The sequence below is a fragment of the Euprymna scolopes genome, chromosome 11, assembly GCF_053919585.1.
Source record: "Euprymna scolopes isolate OS-2025 chromosome 11, ASM5391958v1, whole genome shotgun sequence".
Taxonomy (NCBI): Eukaryota; Metazoa; Mollusca; class Cephalopoda; order Sepiida; family Sepiolidae; genus Euprymna; species Euprymna scolopes.
This window is the reverse complement of record NC_136492.1, coordinates 70,438,553-70,454,921: the sequence shown is the minus strand read 5'-3', so window position 1 is coordinate 70,454,921 and position 16,369 is coordinate 70,438,553. Positions and strand designations below refer to the sequence as shown.

The following is a 16,369-nucleotide window of genomic DNA, read 5'->3' as shown; positions in this document are numbered from 1 at the left end:
GTGCATAGAATGTATGTATACTGTACTTAGTGTGTTTCTTATGCTTGCTTGCGAATTTAATATACTAGCTTGTTGAAATGTGTTGTGGGCAATATGGAATTTCGTAGGTTTATTAGCCAAGATAGCCGACCGATGCTGACGTCACATGACAATTTAAAATTGTGAAATGCATAAATGCGTTTTAATAGTTTTTAATGCAAAAAAAAAACAATTTTTTTTGTAGTTCTTCTCTTTTACAGACACTTTTTCACTGAAATCTTTTGCATTTAACGAGAATTTGAATAAAAGAAAAAAACAGAAAACGAAAAGGAAGTTGTGATTACATGTTTTTTTTAATGAAATGGGATAATCACGAGATTTGTTCATTTGTATAACTTTAATTAAAATTTCGGAGAAATAGTAGTTTAATTATTTTTAATTTTTAATTTTTTTTTTTTTAAGAATAATATCTATTTTTTATTTATTTATTATAGGAGTTGCAAATTTAGTGACCACCAATCGATCGAAAACTGCTTTTTCTAAAACTTATTAAAATCTATGAAAATCCGTTATTTCTGAACAACTTTTGGTTTTATCAGAAATATAAAACCTTGAAGTGTATTACGTTAGAAGCAAAATAATATAATAGTTTTTTTTATAATTTTTAATAGAATTTTCAGTTTTAATTTTTTCGAAAAAAAAACGCGTTTAACCCAGTCTTTGCAGAATGTAAATGCAACAAATCTTTTTTGTTAAAGGTTTTTGAATCAAGTAAACAAACCTTTTTATATATATATAAAATTTGATATGATTGGCTATGAGAATATGCAAAAATATTAGAATATAATTGCCTTATATTTTAATAAATTCAAATAATTCCATTTTTATCATGAACTCATGCATTTTACCTACCACCGCCATCTTGGATTGTAGGTTTGAGAATCCAGTCGCGTCTAAATATTTATTTAAGCATCTTCATGACTTTTAATGTAACTAGACAGGCAAATAAATTTTTTAAACAATTGAATTCAATTATAATTCCAAACGCCATTTATGGTAAAATATGTTATTTTTAGCTCTATAATTTTTTCTTCATAATTTTTTCTTCATAATAATTGATCAATCAAGCTTTAAATTTTTCTAATACTTGTAAAAAGTAAAGAAAAACTGCTTTTTTTATTTTTACATCAAACATAAATTTGTGAATTATATTTCTCAGTTTTAATATCACTTTTAGTCAGTTTTTAATTTCATGATTAAATCATTTTTCCTTTCTTATTCTCTAATTAATAATAACCAATGAGCCACACTATTTTTCCATAATCTAGGTCATACTGTATTTTCCCCAATTCTTTATTACATAAATCAAGTTGACAAAGACTTTCATTAGAATTTGGTGGCCCCTGTAAGAGCCGTTTGTGGAAATCCCCTGAGGGGATGAAACTTGTTGGGATGTCACAACCATTATCTACAGAAATCTATGTCTTCGTAGTTATAGCTAATTGTCAAAAAGGGAGATAACAATTTTGTGTAAACCGTAACGGGTTACCATATCTTGAAAAAATCTCACATAAAACGACACTTGCAGATATAATTAATACTTATAATTTTCACACCCTGTTTTTTTAATTTTTTTTTTTTTTTGGTATCGATTCTTTAAAGCATTCTTTATGTATTGGTATATGGAAACTTTACACATTCTAAAATTAAATTTTTAATTTATTTTTAAAGATTTAAAAGTATGCATATTTTAGCGTTTTCATAAAAAAAAATTTTATCCTCATCTGAAAGATAATAATTATTGATAACATATTCAATGAATCTCACACTTCAAAACGCAAAAGATAAAAAAAAAATTTAACACATTCAAATTTCAGATTTCAATCTTCGATATCGAAAACACCCTATGAATTTTTTTGTTTGTTTTTCTACACTCATTCACCCGCCTACCACAAAATGACTGTGTGCTTAATGGATCGCTTGGACTTTAAGGGGTCGAACAAGGGACAAATGAGTCCACAAAAATATATTTATACAACGAATATGAAAAAAAAGTTCCACGCGTATAAAGTGCTTTCTTTACTTATTCAAATTTTATACGAATGAGATTATTACTTGATTTTTGGTAGATTTTTAGTCACGTGCAAGCGACTCTATAAGTCACTTCGTTGGTCAGTCGGTTTGTCTGTCGGTCAGTCGGTCGGTCTGTCGGTCTGTCCATAACACTTTGGTGCTTGGCCTTTTTGGTTAAGATCAAAAGTCTGTTGTTAATAGATGCTGTTCTTAGCTTTTTAAGCTTTTCTTAGCCTTTTGGCCAAGACCAAAGTGTAGTATCTGTACTTATGTTTGTAACTTTGTGATATAAAGTGGGGGATCACTTTTCTGTATTAATTTAATGTAAAATGATCACCCACTTTACAACCAGTCAGTCTCAAAGCCATTCAAGTCATTCTCCAGATCATTCAAGTTGCTTTTGAAGGATTCCAGTTATTTCTTAAGCATTCAAGTCATTCTTAAGGTTATTCAATTCATCTTTAAGTTCATTAAAGTCATTCTAAGTCATTTACTTTTTATTTATTTAAGTCATTTCAGCCCATTTTTCGGTCATTTTAGTTTATCTTTAAGAATTTTATGTCAATCCTACATTCACACATTCATTCATTACACAAGAGCATGCGACTAATGGCTATCGGCCTTGTTAAAGACAGGCCATGTTACGAAAATCAAAAACACTCCATAAATTTGGCGGTCACTACAAATTCCTTTCCTTTAAGTTTAGAAATAAGTCGAGATAAATATAAAATGAAATAACAAACGTAAGTGCGATTATTTCAAAATAATTATTTTATTTACAAATTAGAATTACTGAATGCTATGCAACAAAATTTATAGGCCTAACTCTCTCTCTCTCTTCACATAAATTACTGCCGACATGAGGGAAACAGACTAGTTATTTACAGTGGAATCATTGGGGTCAATAAAGTGTCGTTTTCGTATTTCGCATATGCATGAAAAAAAGTATATGAAATGTAATAAAAAATAATTAAAATAAATAAAATTAAAATAATATTTAAATAAACGGATCTCTTTTGAAAGATGTAGGTTAGAAATTGTCTGAAAAAGAGAAGATAAAAAAAGTCATCTTTTTTGTGGACAAAACTGCTAAAACACATTTCGTTCAAATATCCTCATTTTGACATCAGCATCAGTTGGCCATGTTAACTAATCAATCTACAATAGCTCATATAGTCGTGCTGTGGTTTAAATAGCAAGGACACCCAGTTAATCAAATCAACAGCGTCTACTTACGCTTCAACCTTGTAGCTTACAGCAGTGAAAAGACAGAGTGAGGGTGGGTATGCGGGTGCGTTGTGTGGCAAAGAAAATATGTCACACATGTCTAGCTGCATACGTTTCTCCCTTGTCTGTTCTTTGTTGTGCGTGAGTTTATACTGATCAAATTCCCATTGTATCTTTATTTGATCATTGACGTAACAGGTCAAAATATGGGTTGGTTTCTTTGTTTACACATGAAATTGAATGGACTTTGTCTCATCCAGCTTACATAATTTCGGTCAGCAATTAGACTCCTGTACCGGACATTGCCAGGATCTGTATATGTGTGCGTATGAATAACATCAGATATTTTCAGAAGTTATCTGATTCCACAACCCAGCCACAATACAACAATATGCTGCAAATGAAATCAGTGAAAAAAACAAAACAAAAAAACTAAAGATTATTTTGCAGCAGAAGGTGTCTTCAAGAGTATTCTAATCCAAAATGAAAAATGTGAAAGTTTCCTTACCTGTGTAGTGAATAAGAGGCCATAGTTGATGGTGAAATAGCGATTCCCAAATGTTTGGTTTATGGCATAAGGGAAGAGGGAGTAGTTGCCAGAAAAGGTGAGGAAGATGAGACAGATCCAAATGAGAAAGAAATATTTCCCCGCGATGCTAGTGACTGTTAACAACAACACAAGAATGCAGAACAGGCCAGATAATAATGACATCCCAAGCTGCAAGTAAATTCAAGAAAAAAGAACATTTCTTAAATAATTTGTTTTGATATAAATTTGAATTATTGAAAAATAATAAAATTGTTAGAAAGCCGTGCAATATATATTTTTGTATTATTAAGATTATTCGCACTTCTGTTCTCATCTTCAATCTTATTTATCTGTCATGACAACAAAATATTTTTTTCATTGTTTTGACTCTTTGGTATTTATCCAGAGCAGTTAGGCACAGTTAATCAACCGAGAACCTCATCACTCTATATAAAAGCATATAAGATTTCAACGGATTGACTAAATTCTAACATTCCAGTTCTTAAACTTGCTTAGAAGGTTTGAGTCTCGGTTTATCCTAATCTCATTTTCATCTATCTAATACTCTTCTTATTTACATGGAAAGGGGACAGCCTTTCCCTGTAATAGTCCTAGCCCTAGTCATCACTTAGTTGTGAAGCCGAGGAATAATGGATACCATAATAGATAGCATAATGGATGACCCTCTTCTAGAGGTTAAAGGTTCAATCCTCAGTGCGGGTGATACTGATTATGAACCTATCGGAGGGAAATGACTTAATGATTGAGAAAACATTACCAGTGATACCGTAGCTGGAAATCTTGTGAAGTAGACCCTTATGCCATACCTCATTGAAGGCCTTCAATATGTCAAGAGCAATTGCTCTGGAAAGGAAGCCTTTATCAAGAGATTCACTAATCCTATGAGATATAACCGTTAGCACATCTGCTGTAGATCTTGCAGAGCGGAAACCATATTGCATGTCATTAAGAAGGTTGTTTCTGCTGAGGTGGTTGACTACTTCTCTATTTAATATGGATTCCAACAACTTACTCATGACACACAGGAGATTTATTGGTCTGTACTGAGAGGGAGATGACTTTTCACCTGAATTCTTAAATACAGGGCATATTGATGAGGTTTTCCAGGGTGTTGGAAAGCACTTCTCTTTAAGGCAACAAGTTTTGTTTAAGTTTTGTAAGTATGGGAGCAAGTTCTGGTTGGAGCTTTTTCAGCACTGTAACTAGAATGCTGTCAGGGCCAGTTGCTTTACTGGAATCAAGGTTCTTGATTAGATTGGTGACCTCACACACAGATACTTGTATGTTGCATAGCGTGTAGTCTGTTATAGGAGGAAATACGGGGAGTTGATGGCCTTTGTCGCATAGGGTAGAATTAGCTGCAAAGTTCTTTGAAAATTGTTTGGCCTTGTCTGATGCTGACGAGATGACCTCAGATTCATTGATGATGGTTGGGATAGAACGTACGCTTCTGTTCAGGATCCTGTTTGCTATTTGCCAAAACTGGTGGGAACCAAGCCGCTGCTCAACTACTTTGGATGTAATAGACTGAGCATATAGCTTTCTTGCCTTTTTTTTATCACTCTTTTACAGTGGTTGATGGCAGTTCTGAAAGAAGCTTTAGTTTCAGTACATTTATTACGTTGATAGCTATGGAAAAAGTGATTTCTGTGCGCGATGGCAGCAGCACATTCTGGGGAGAACTATGGCTGGCTGTTAGGTTTTGGTGGAATTTTTTGGATGGTATGAATCGGTCTATGCCTACAATTAACCATTCGGTCAGGTCTGATACTATAGAGGACACATCCTTTTTAAACATGGAATGCAGGGGTAGATCAGATATGAATGTGTGGAAGCTATTCCAGTCAGCCATAGAGTATCGATATACAGTACGGTGGAGAGGTACGTCTGATGACTTATTACATATCATTTTTATCTTAACTGCTACAACGGAGTGGTCGAAGGATCCCAGAGGAGATAGAAAGGAACATGAACATAGCTCAGGGGAAGTTGTAAGAAAAAGGTCTAGAAGGCTTGCATAATGACCAGTAGTATCGGGCACATGGGTGGGTTCGTGAACAATTTGAGTGAGGTCATAGGCAGTGGAAAAATCATGACAGAACCTCCCCTTTTCATCAGTCTTATTTGAATGGGTCAGCCATTCCACGTTATGGACATTGAAGTCACCACAAATGTGAATGTTAGCCAAAGGATGAGCAGACAGGATGTGGTCAATTTTCTCAGATATGCTCTTAAAGATAGTAACCCCACTGTTGTAGGGGCGATAGAGGGCAAATATAAATGCAGTGGTGTAAGCTAGTGCAACCCGGAAGCACATATAAGGTAAATTAGGGTCTTCTCCGGAGATATTCCTACCATATGGAAAGCCATCTTTAATTTAGGCACATGTTCCATGCCCATGGCGATCTTGGGGGTCAGATTTAGATGTTAAGTAAGGGTATCCTTTAATTATGAATTCGTCCAGGGAAGTGGTTGGTCCTATGCCAGTTTCACTTAGAAAGAATATGTTCGGTTTCGTCTCCTGTAATTGTGTTTCAACCTCTGGAAGGTTGGAACGTAGACCCCTGATGTTGGAGAAGGAGACCTGGTAGTAGGGGTCTACGTTGGAGGATGGGGTTCTAGGTTTATTCGTGTTTTTTTTTTAGATTTGTCATGTTGAAGTTTTGGGATTTGTGAAACAGGTCGATAGACTTGGTTGGAGCAGGACAGAGAGGGAAAATAAGAGAGAAAAATACAAGAATTTTTTTTTTTTTTTTTTTTGTAGCACAGCACATGATAAGGTAAAGTCGTAACAATTACCCACTAGTATGGCATCGAGAGGCCCTACCAAAAATTACTGTATGGTCCAGAATCCATTCACCAAATGGCAATACAGCAGCCCCAGTACTTTGCACCTGCTGATAGGACAGCCTCCTTAGTAGTTAATTCAAGGTCCGGATAATGTCAGCCCAGATGAAACGTTTACCTCCAACACCCTTACTAGTGACATGACCACAAGGATAGACATAGAAACAGAAATTTTCCGACATCTCAGGCTACTGTTCACAAAGTACTACCGACCTGGAAAACAGCTTTTTCTTCACCCTTTGTCAGAAAAATAACTCATTGGAAATGAGGACTGAAGGATAAAAAAGGAGAAGCGAGAGTTATTGGAGCTGCCGATAACACAACCACATGCATTATCTACTCTCCATCAAAAAAAATGGAAATAAAAAAAGTGAGAAGGACTTATTAATATCTACTTAGTATAAGTCCGTTGCCCTTTTCTCAGCTTAGGATAGTACTTGAAGATAGTCTCCCCTCCCATATTAATGCATGGATATTTTTGCCTTTATCTACCTGGAGCTAGAATGCTCGAGCATTCCAGCTGCACCCCATAATAAATATGCTATAATGGAACTTTTATCAAATTGGAAAGTCTGGTTATTTTAACTCCTGTAAAAAACTGGTTAAGAAGTAATACCTTTAGGGTTACGTATTAACTTTAGACTAGCTAGAAGTAATGCATGCTTTAGAGACAGAAAAAAAAAAGAGTGTTTTTTGAGTTCAGATAATATGCAGGTATAATTTGGGAAATGTTCAATTTCATAGGAGACATTTTTTTTTATCTCGTTTTAAATATAAGAAAAAAGTATCGGTTAATAATAGTATATTTGACAAAAAAGATTTAGGAAAAAAAAGAAGATAAATAAAAAGAAAACGAGACAAATATTCAGGATTAAAGTCAAAGCTGGAATAAGGAAAAAATAAAGCAAATGTTTGCAATACACAGATGTTAGTAGACTTCAAAAGTTACGGATAGAAAAGTAACTTAGCTTCTTGAGTTCATAGCGTAAAAAGGAGGGGATGCTAGTCAGTCAGTCTGTTTTTATGCCGATATTTAAAGAGTATGTTGGATGGCGGTGATGGTGGTGGAGGAATCTTGGTGAGTTCTGTATTTTTATTTAAAAGTAAGATTAATGTGTTATTTTTTTCTTACCTTGAATGAGTATTTGTCCCCAATGTAACTCCACAACAATCGGCCAGAGGCATTGAATAGGGCCGAAACAGATGCAACCAAAGTCAAGAAATAATCATCTTTGATAAAAGTTTGGCCATAAGCCTAGAAAATAAAACAAAAACAAAAAAAAAAACAGCAAACAAAATAAGAAACTGAAAACGTGAAATCTTTCACAAAAGAAAAAAAACCTTTCATAATTTCGATATTTAAAAAAGTATAAGACAACCTCGTGTAGGTTTTCTGTTATTTCCTTATGACTACACGACTTAAACATCGAATTTATATTTTATCGATTTACTTTTAATTGAATATTTATTGAAATTAACATGTAATAACATAAAATAAAGCAAATATTTTTAAAATACTCTTTGTTTTTCTTTTAAAATAGTAAAATTATAAAATTAAATCTAACACAATGCTCTGTTTTGTTGGTTTAGTCAGCTAACCTACTTCCTAACTTCTGGCGTGACAAGGCAAATCAGTCCCTTCACTTTATTCACTTGTGCAAATATCGCCTCTGTGCGTGTAGTACTTTTTATTACGTTTTACGGTCGTTCTTTTTGTTGTTAAATGATCATTGAAAATATTTTTCGGTCTTGTTTTAATTAAGAATTATTAAAATTAGTTTTATTTTTATGTTTTTAAAGAATTATTGAAAACACTTTTTAAAACTTTTTGGTAAGTGTTACCTTACGCTACAACAGAACACCAACCACTCTAATTTGTTTTTTTTTTAAGGATATTCGAGGTCGCTGACAACAAATCTGATAATCAAACCCGTCGCAAATTTACCGTTTACATGGTATGAACCCCTGAACCTTGGGACTATTTTGCTTCATTTCACCGCCTTCAGTAGTGTTTTTCTTACATGATACGTTTGCATGCGAACGGGCACAGTGAAGTGTCTTATCACATCGTGGAGGAATCTTTAAGAGGCTATTTGAAAGTTTTAAAAAAGAGTGGGGTTCTTTTTTTTTTTTTGTCTTACATAGTTTTTAATGCGCCTATCACTCTCCAGACTTTAGAGCACATACAGCATCTGCTATTCCAATATGGTCACCCATCTGGTAGTGGCCATACTCATCACTGCTTAACTTCGTTGATCTCATGAGAACCGATATGTCAACGTCATTAGGCTGTGTAAGAAAAGTTTGAAATGATATAGTAAATTGAATTGAGCCTTAAAACTTAATACAATTGTGCATTTTATAGAAGTAATAGTATAGTGTCGGCTTCAGACAGAGAAATACGAAATCTCCATTAGTAATAGATATGCAAATACAGCTAAAACTGCTATTTCAAACTTAGGTATGACAAACCGGCCCAACAGACAGAGCCTATTACAAAGATGCTGGGATGCGTTTATCCTCCCCCTCCTCTCTATCAACGGTTGTTTTTATTTAAAGATTTTCTGGTTCCTTACCTTAAACATTGCTGAAACGATAATGACTCCCAATCCATTAAAGAGGAAAATGAATGCTAGAGTCCAGAAAGCACGAGTTTTGATAATTTGCACTGGATGAACTTCAATGGGAGGATCAAGAATGCTAAAAAAGAGAAAAATAAAACATTATTTAACGACTGAAATAAAAACATGTCGACATAAACACATGGCGCAGCGGATAAAGTGCTAAGTTTATCACTTCTAAGTGACAGTCTTCCGGAAGATGGAGGTTCGATTTTCAGTATAAGTAATACTAAAAATGTTAACAAGAATTACTTAAGATATTTGGGTGACGGAAAAAAAGATCCAATTACACCAGCCATGTAAATTAAATAAAGTTTTTAGGTTGAAACTGTGTAGAGATTCCCAAGTTCGATATAAAGATTCTTGAGTTCAGAATGCTGTACTTGAAGACTAAAACATTGTGAAAATCACGTCCAAGAAGAAAACAGAATTCTGAATAATTCAAATAATCTATATAAATAAAACAATATATTATGTATGTCTGTAACATAGCACGGATGCAAATGTATGTGAAATGACGTCACCGGGAGGGAAAAATAAAGATTTTAACAAGGAGATCACGTTAGAGACGAAAATAACGTTCGAGATCACGTTAGAGTCATGAATGATGCTCGAGAAGGCGATCACGTAATAGCCGTAACAAGAATGAAGAAATAAATGTTGTTGTACAAAAAAAAAAAAAAAACGAGTTGAAGTTCTTTTCTATTCATTGTTTCCTTTGCGACTGAGATTACAACGTGTTGGTTCTTAGACAATGTCACATGTTTGTTTGTGTCCGTATGAAAATATTTAATCGATAAACTTTTAAACTACTGGTCACATATTACTGGAATTAGCAAGACATTGTAATCATACATCAAGGATCTTTTATAACAAGTAAAATCTTTGTTTGGATGAACGAATAACGCATACAAAAATGTCAGCAAGCTGAAATGCAAAATTGTTCATTTCAACTTGCTGACATGTGCATATTACTTTTATGCAAATTCATTCATAGCTTGAAGCGGTTTTATTTTAAATCTGTCTCATCTATCTGTTGATAGTTCAAATGGTAGGGAACAAGTCTGGAGCACAAAATATTTTGGGTTCGATTCTACTTGATGATACCCAAGTCATTTTCAAAATTTTTTAAAATCAATACTATATATATATATATATATATATATATATATATATATATATATATATATATATAAAGAATCGGCTCTGTAATGATAAAAAATAAGAAACATTAAATCTGTATGAATTAAAATAAATTAAAGAGCATTTTACGACCGAGCAAGACTAGACCCCCCCCCCGCAAGTACAAACAAAACACATTTTATAACTTTTATGCATAAAAATTCAAATTTTAAAAAGATATTTAAACCAAAAGGCATTAATTTTAATTGTCAAAGAAACAAAAATCAATAGTTTCCTTTGAAAAGAGACATTTGAAAATATTCAAATAGCCATCTGGTAATGTTTCATAGTTCGATTGATTAATGTGGAAGGGAACATTAATTAATAAAATGTCCTTTTCCGAAATCAACATGAAATTATAAGGAAGTTTTATCGGATGCCCTGCTGGCTCGACAGGCCAAAACAGTGTTGCAGTCATGAATGAAATAAAAAATTTATTTTCTTTCACACTCCCGCCCCAAGTTATTCGGCCAGACACTCACCAACCAGCTGGCTGGGCGCAGTGATTCCATGTGTTCCCTATGGAACTTTTTAAAAATAATTTCTGCTTGTTTGTTTTTTTGTTTTGAAAAATAAATACTTTAATAAATACTGTTAAAATACTTTTAACAGAAAATACATATTTTGCCCCCGAAAATATAAGCATTTTCCTCATATTTTACTGAAAAACAAGTACATTTCTTCTTTGTCATTAAGGAGAAAGACTTTTTTACTTAAAAGTAAGAAGATTTTTTAATAAAGAAAAGAATTTGTCTGCAAACTGAATTGACATTTAATTTTTTGTATTTCTGTTTTTGGGGTTTTTTTTTTTTTTTACAACTACTACTCTTTTTTTCCGTTGGCTTTCTGGCTTTCCACTTAAGCAGGGGTTGATATTGCTGTCACAAATAAAATAAAAGATCTATTTTCTTTTGCAAATCAATGATTCCCTCTCGCTGAGTGATTCAGCCACACAATGACCAATCACCTGGCTGGGCGCATTGATTGAATTTGTCTCCATATACTTTTGGCAATGTCTACTGTTTTGTTTGTTTTTTTTTGTTGTTGTTGTTTTTTCCTTTTTTTTGTTGTTTTTTTTTTTTGTTTTTTGGGGTTTTTTGGGGGTTTTTTTTTTTTGATCCACACAACACATATAAAATGAAAATAATTTAAATTCAATTAACTGCCATTCACATGAGAAACGAACATAATTTAACCCTTGGTAGTAATTTTTTGTACTCTTACAGCTAACTAGATAGATCATGAAAATGGTATGGCTGCATAAAGTGTGGAAGTGCACGTATTTACCCTGCATTAAAGCAGGGCCAACACTAGGAACTTAGGGACCCCGTTTAAAACTTTGATGTGGAGACCTCTTTTACTACATCTCAATTTCAAGGTTTCTAAACATGGAAGAACCATGAAATTTCAAAGGATAAGTGAAAAGAAGATTATCGCTTTTTATAAATTACCATTTTTTTTTTTATATTTAAAATTAAGATTAATCACTGACTCCAACAGAAATTTACTTTAATAAAGATTCCAACATGAAGCATGAAAAACATGCGAGTATGATTAGTTCTAACTTTTGCAAAATTTTGGAAAATTTTTTTTTTGTTTGTTTTAAGACAGGATAACATGTTTTTCCAATGTTGGCCAGAATAATCCAAGGGTCATCACTTCGATATTGGTGCAAGGGAGATCAATTAGATAATTTCAGAGCTAATAATTAACGATCAAAAATAATTAAAAAAAACTTAAATTATTTCACAGCTGTAACATCAATGAAAATGAAGCATATTTTTTTCTTAGCCCTCGGGCCAAGATCACAGTGTAGTATTTGTTCTGATACTACATTTCATCATTTCTGTTCTCGGTCAGTAGAGGAGAAATTTTTCATGACTGAGGCAATTTTTATTTTTGCTCCTATCCAGAGTGCCGTTTTTGGGAGGGAGCTGGATTTTCCCCACATTAAAAACTGACCTTGTGTCTAACTCTTCCCTCGTGAGGAAGCAAGTTAATAGTAACATCAATGAAAATGATTTGTAATTCAAAGCCACAGATAGATCCGATCTGAGTTTGAGCTTTTTAAAATCATCAGTCAGTTTATTGAAACTGAGAAGACGCCAGTCATGAGATCATAAAGGTGAAGTGTGATCATTCATGGTCAGTTGTGATCGCCTGTATAGATTAGATTTCGGCCTAAGAACTCACACAGGAGGAGCATGTTCTACTACTTTTGGGTCAGACATAGTTAAATGGAAATTTTAGAAATTTTCGATGCTATAAATCAACTATATTCATCAAAAGATGTTTTAAAAGTTAAATGCTTTTTTATAATTCAATTTTCACCTCAAGCAAGGCACAGTGCCACTTTGATGTAGGGGGCTACAATCAGGGACATAAGTTGCAGGTATACTATGTAGGGAGTTGAGCAGCAAGATATCTGTTCACATTACACTTGAACTTCTGCATGTCAGTACAGTTGGGGAAGCAGGAACCTGGAATGGAATTCCAAAGTCTATCAGTTCTGGGGAAGAAGCTATTGGAGTAGAAGTCTTTCTTACGTCTAGAGATCTCCACTGTGTAGGGGTGTTATTTTGCTGCTTGTCGTGGGAAATTATATCGAGGGGTATGAAGGCTTGTAGTTTGTCGGAGCATCCATCATTAAAATACTTGTAAACAAGCAGAAGGATGCAACATTTCGTCGATGGGACAGAGGTTGAAGCTTAGATGACAGTTCAGGACCTATCAGGTTGGCGACTCTTTTGAAAAATGTCTAGGATTGAGAGACCAGCAGCAGATGCACCAGCCCAAATGTGCGAATGGTGGTCATGTAGATGTACAGGATATTAACTTTCTAATTAGGTAATTAGCTTTCTAACATAAGTAGAGAGAGCCCACCTTCTTTGCAGCAGCCTTGGTAATGCTCTCGATGTATCTGTTCCAACTCATGGTCCCTGTGAAGGAGTTTGAACGAAGTACTTTCAGGTAATGTATCTTTAGCCTTAGCTATTGGTGATTAAGAAGGTAGTTTAGTCTTGGCAGCATTGAACGTTACAATCTATTTTTGACCCTATTCCGCTAAAGACTGGAGGTCTTCCTCTACGTTTCTGCCATTGCCTTAGATATCGTTTTCCCCTCGTGTCTGTTATAAAGCGTGGTGTCATCAAAAAATATACCCATCTCAGTCTATTTTGCTTTCCTGCCTGCTGGAAAACTGCTTCTGTAATGCCAGTTTTCAAGAAATCTGGCGAAAGAACTGACCCATTAAATTATCGCCCCATTAGCCTCCTCCCACTTTTCGCCAAAATATTTGAGACCATAATTAACCAAGCTCTAGTCCATCACCTTACAGATGCTAAACTTCTTACTGACCAACAATATGGATTTAGGCAAGCCCATTCCACAACAGACATCCTAACTATAATCTCAGAACGTATATACCAGTCACTGGACAAAGCAGACAGGGTAGAGCGGTAGCTCTAGATATATCTAAGGCTTTTGAGAGGGTATGGCAGTAATCTTCTCAAGAAAATCAGATCATACGGCATCACTGGAAGAATACATAACATAATTAGATCCTTCTTAGATAAGAGAAAAATCCAGGTTGTTCTTGACGGTCGTATATCTAAACAATATGATATAAATGCTGGAGTGCCTCAGGGGTCTATCCTTGGACTTCTGTTATTCCTAATATTCATAAATAACCTCCCTGACAAAATTTCTGTGAGATGGGTATGCATACTGACCACACAACGCTCTATAACAGACACGACAGGAAAACAAATGAACACATATCTAAAGAAATGGTAGAAACATTACAGGAAGACCTCCAATCCATAGTGCAATGGGGGACAAAAATGGATGGTCTCCTTCAATGCTGTCAAGACTAAACTTGTTTCCTTCAATAATTACAAGAAACCTTCCCTACTGCCAATAGCAATGGCCAATGACTTTTTATCTGAAAGTACATCTTTTAAACTCCTCAGCCTAACGTTCACAGTAAACATGAGTTGGAACAATTACATTGAGAATATTGCCAGGATCGCTGTGAAGAAGGTGGGTTCTCTCTACCGTGCTAGAAAGCTATTAATGCCTGAAAATATCCTATACCTCTATAAGGCCACCATTCGCCCATGTATGGAGTATTGTTGTCATATATGGGCTGGTGCATCTGCCAGTAGTCTCTCGCTCCTAGACAAGGTTCAAAAGAGAGTCTCCAACCTGATAGATTCTCAACTGTCATCTAACCTTCAACCTCTGATAGGTCCTCAACTGTCAGCTAAACTTCAGCCTCTGTCACATCGACGAAATTTTGCATCCCTCTGCCTGTTCTACAAGTATTTTAACGGTGAATGCTCTAACGAACTGCAAGCACTTGTGCCCCCTCGATGTAAATACCCCCGACAAACCCGACAAGCAGCTTAATCCCACCCCTTCACAGTAGAGATCCCTAGATGCAAGAGAGCCTTCTACACCAGTAGTTTCTTCCCCAGAACAGCTAGACTTTGGAATTCCCTTCCGGAACTCTGCTTCCCCGACTGTACTGACATGCAGAAGTTCAAGTGTAACATGAACCGACATTTTGCTGCCCAACTTCCTACACAGTACCCCTGATGCTTATGTACCTGATAGTAGCCCCCTACAACAAAGTGGCAATGTGCCTTGTTTGGGGTGAAAATGCAATAAAAAAAAAAAATTTAATTTTATCAGGGACGTCATTTATAAATATAAGGAATAATAAAGGTTCAAAGATCGACCCCTAAGGTACACCCGCACTTATATCATATTATTTAGACATACGACTATTGAGAACAACCTTGCTTCTTCTCTTATTTAAGAAGAATTTAATTATGTTGAGTATTCGTCCAGTAATACTATAGGATCTGATTTTCATGAGAAGATCATCATGCCATACCTTGTAAAAAGCCTTAGATATATCTAGGGCTACTATCTTCCCCTCTCCTGCCTTATCCAGTGCATGGTATATACGTTTAGAGATTACAGTTAGAATATCTGCAGTAGAACGGGCTTACCTAAATCCATATTGGTCGGACAGAAGTTTAACAACTGTAAGGTGGTGGACTAGGGCTTGATTAATTATGGACTCAAATATTTTGGCGAAAAGACGGAAGAGGCTAATGGGGCAATAATTTAATGGGTCAGTTCTTTTGCTAGAATTCTTGTAAACCAGTACCACAGAAGCACTTTTCCAGCAGTCAGGAAAGCATGATTCGTTAAAGGCATTTGCTGAAGAGTTTGGAGAGGACTGGAACAACAATAGCGGAGCATTTTTTTAATAGTACAACCCGGATGAGGTTAGGTCTACATGCTTTTGAGGTGTCTAGGTTTTTTATTATATCATGTACTTGAGAAGAGGCGATTTTCAGATCATCTGGTGTAGTTTCTGTTCACAAAGGAAAATCAGGGGGGAAGTTGTTTACTGTGTCCAAAGTAGAGGTTGAGGCAAACTGATGGACAAGCATGTTAGCTTTCTCAATTGCAGTGCAAAAAACCGTATGATTGTTGGATAGTGGGGGAATTGTTGATTGCCTATTATTCACTACACTGTTATAAATTTTTCAGAAATCACGAGTTCCCTACTTTTTGTGCTTCAATGCGTTTTCTAGTGGTTTTGATATATTGTCTCTTAGCTGTTGCTACTTCTTTCTTACAATTACTTCTAGCTTCTATAAACTTTTGTTTGTACTGGACTCATGCCAAATAAATCTGCAATATACATGTTGGCTCTGAGCAATGGCAACTGCACAAGTAGAAGTAAACCATTGGGAAGAGTGGGGTTTGCTGTAGAACTTTTGTGTGAGAACATGTGCTTCAATAGTTGCTTTGAACCATTCAGTGGTCTCATTTGTGCACTGTTCCACAGGAAGAGCAAAGATATTTCCCT

The 16,369-nt window shown here is 34.9% G+C and overlaps 1 protein-coding gene and 1 pseudogene across 1 annotated transcript in view; one reads left to right on the top strand and one right to left on the bottom strand.

Annotated features, from left to right (window-relative positions):
* Nucleotides 1-16,369, bottom strand: part of LOC145287900 (apicoplast pyruvate carrier 1-like) — a 467,232-nt gene that overhangs the window by 10,952 nt on the left and 439,911 nt on the right. Inside the window, exons 7-9 of the mRNA XM_080135841.1 lie at nucleotides 9,253-9,376; nucleotides 7,809-7,931; nucleotides 3,788-3,997 (exon numbers count right to left, since the gene is read on the bottom strand). Of these exons, the coding sequence (XP_079991967.1) occupies nucleotides 3,788-3,997; nucleotides 7,809-7,931; nucleotides 9,253-9,376 (457 nt within the window). The remainder of the gene's footprint in view (nucleotides 1-3,787; nucleotides 3,998-7,808; nucleotides 7,932-9,252; nucleotides 9,377-16,369) is intronic.
* On the top strand, nucleotides 2,274-2,394 carry LOC145288399 (U2 spliceosomal RNA; annotated as a pseudogene).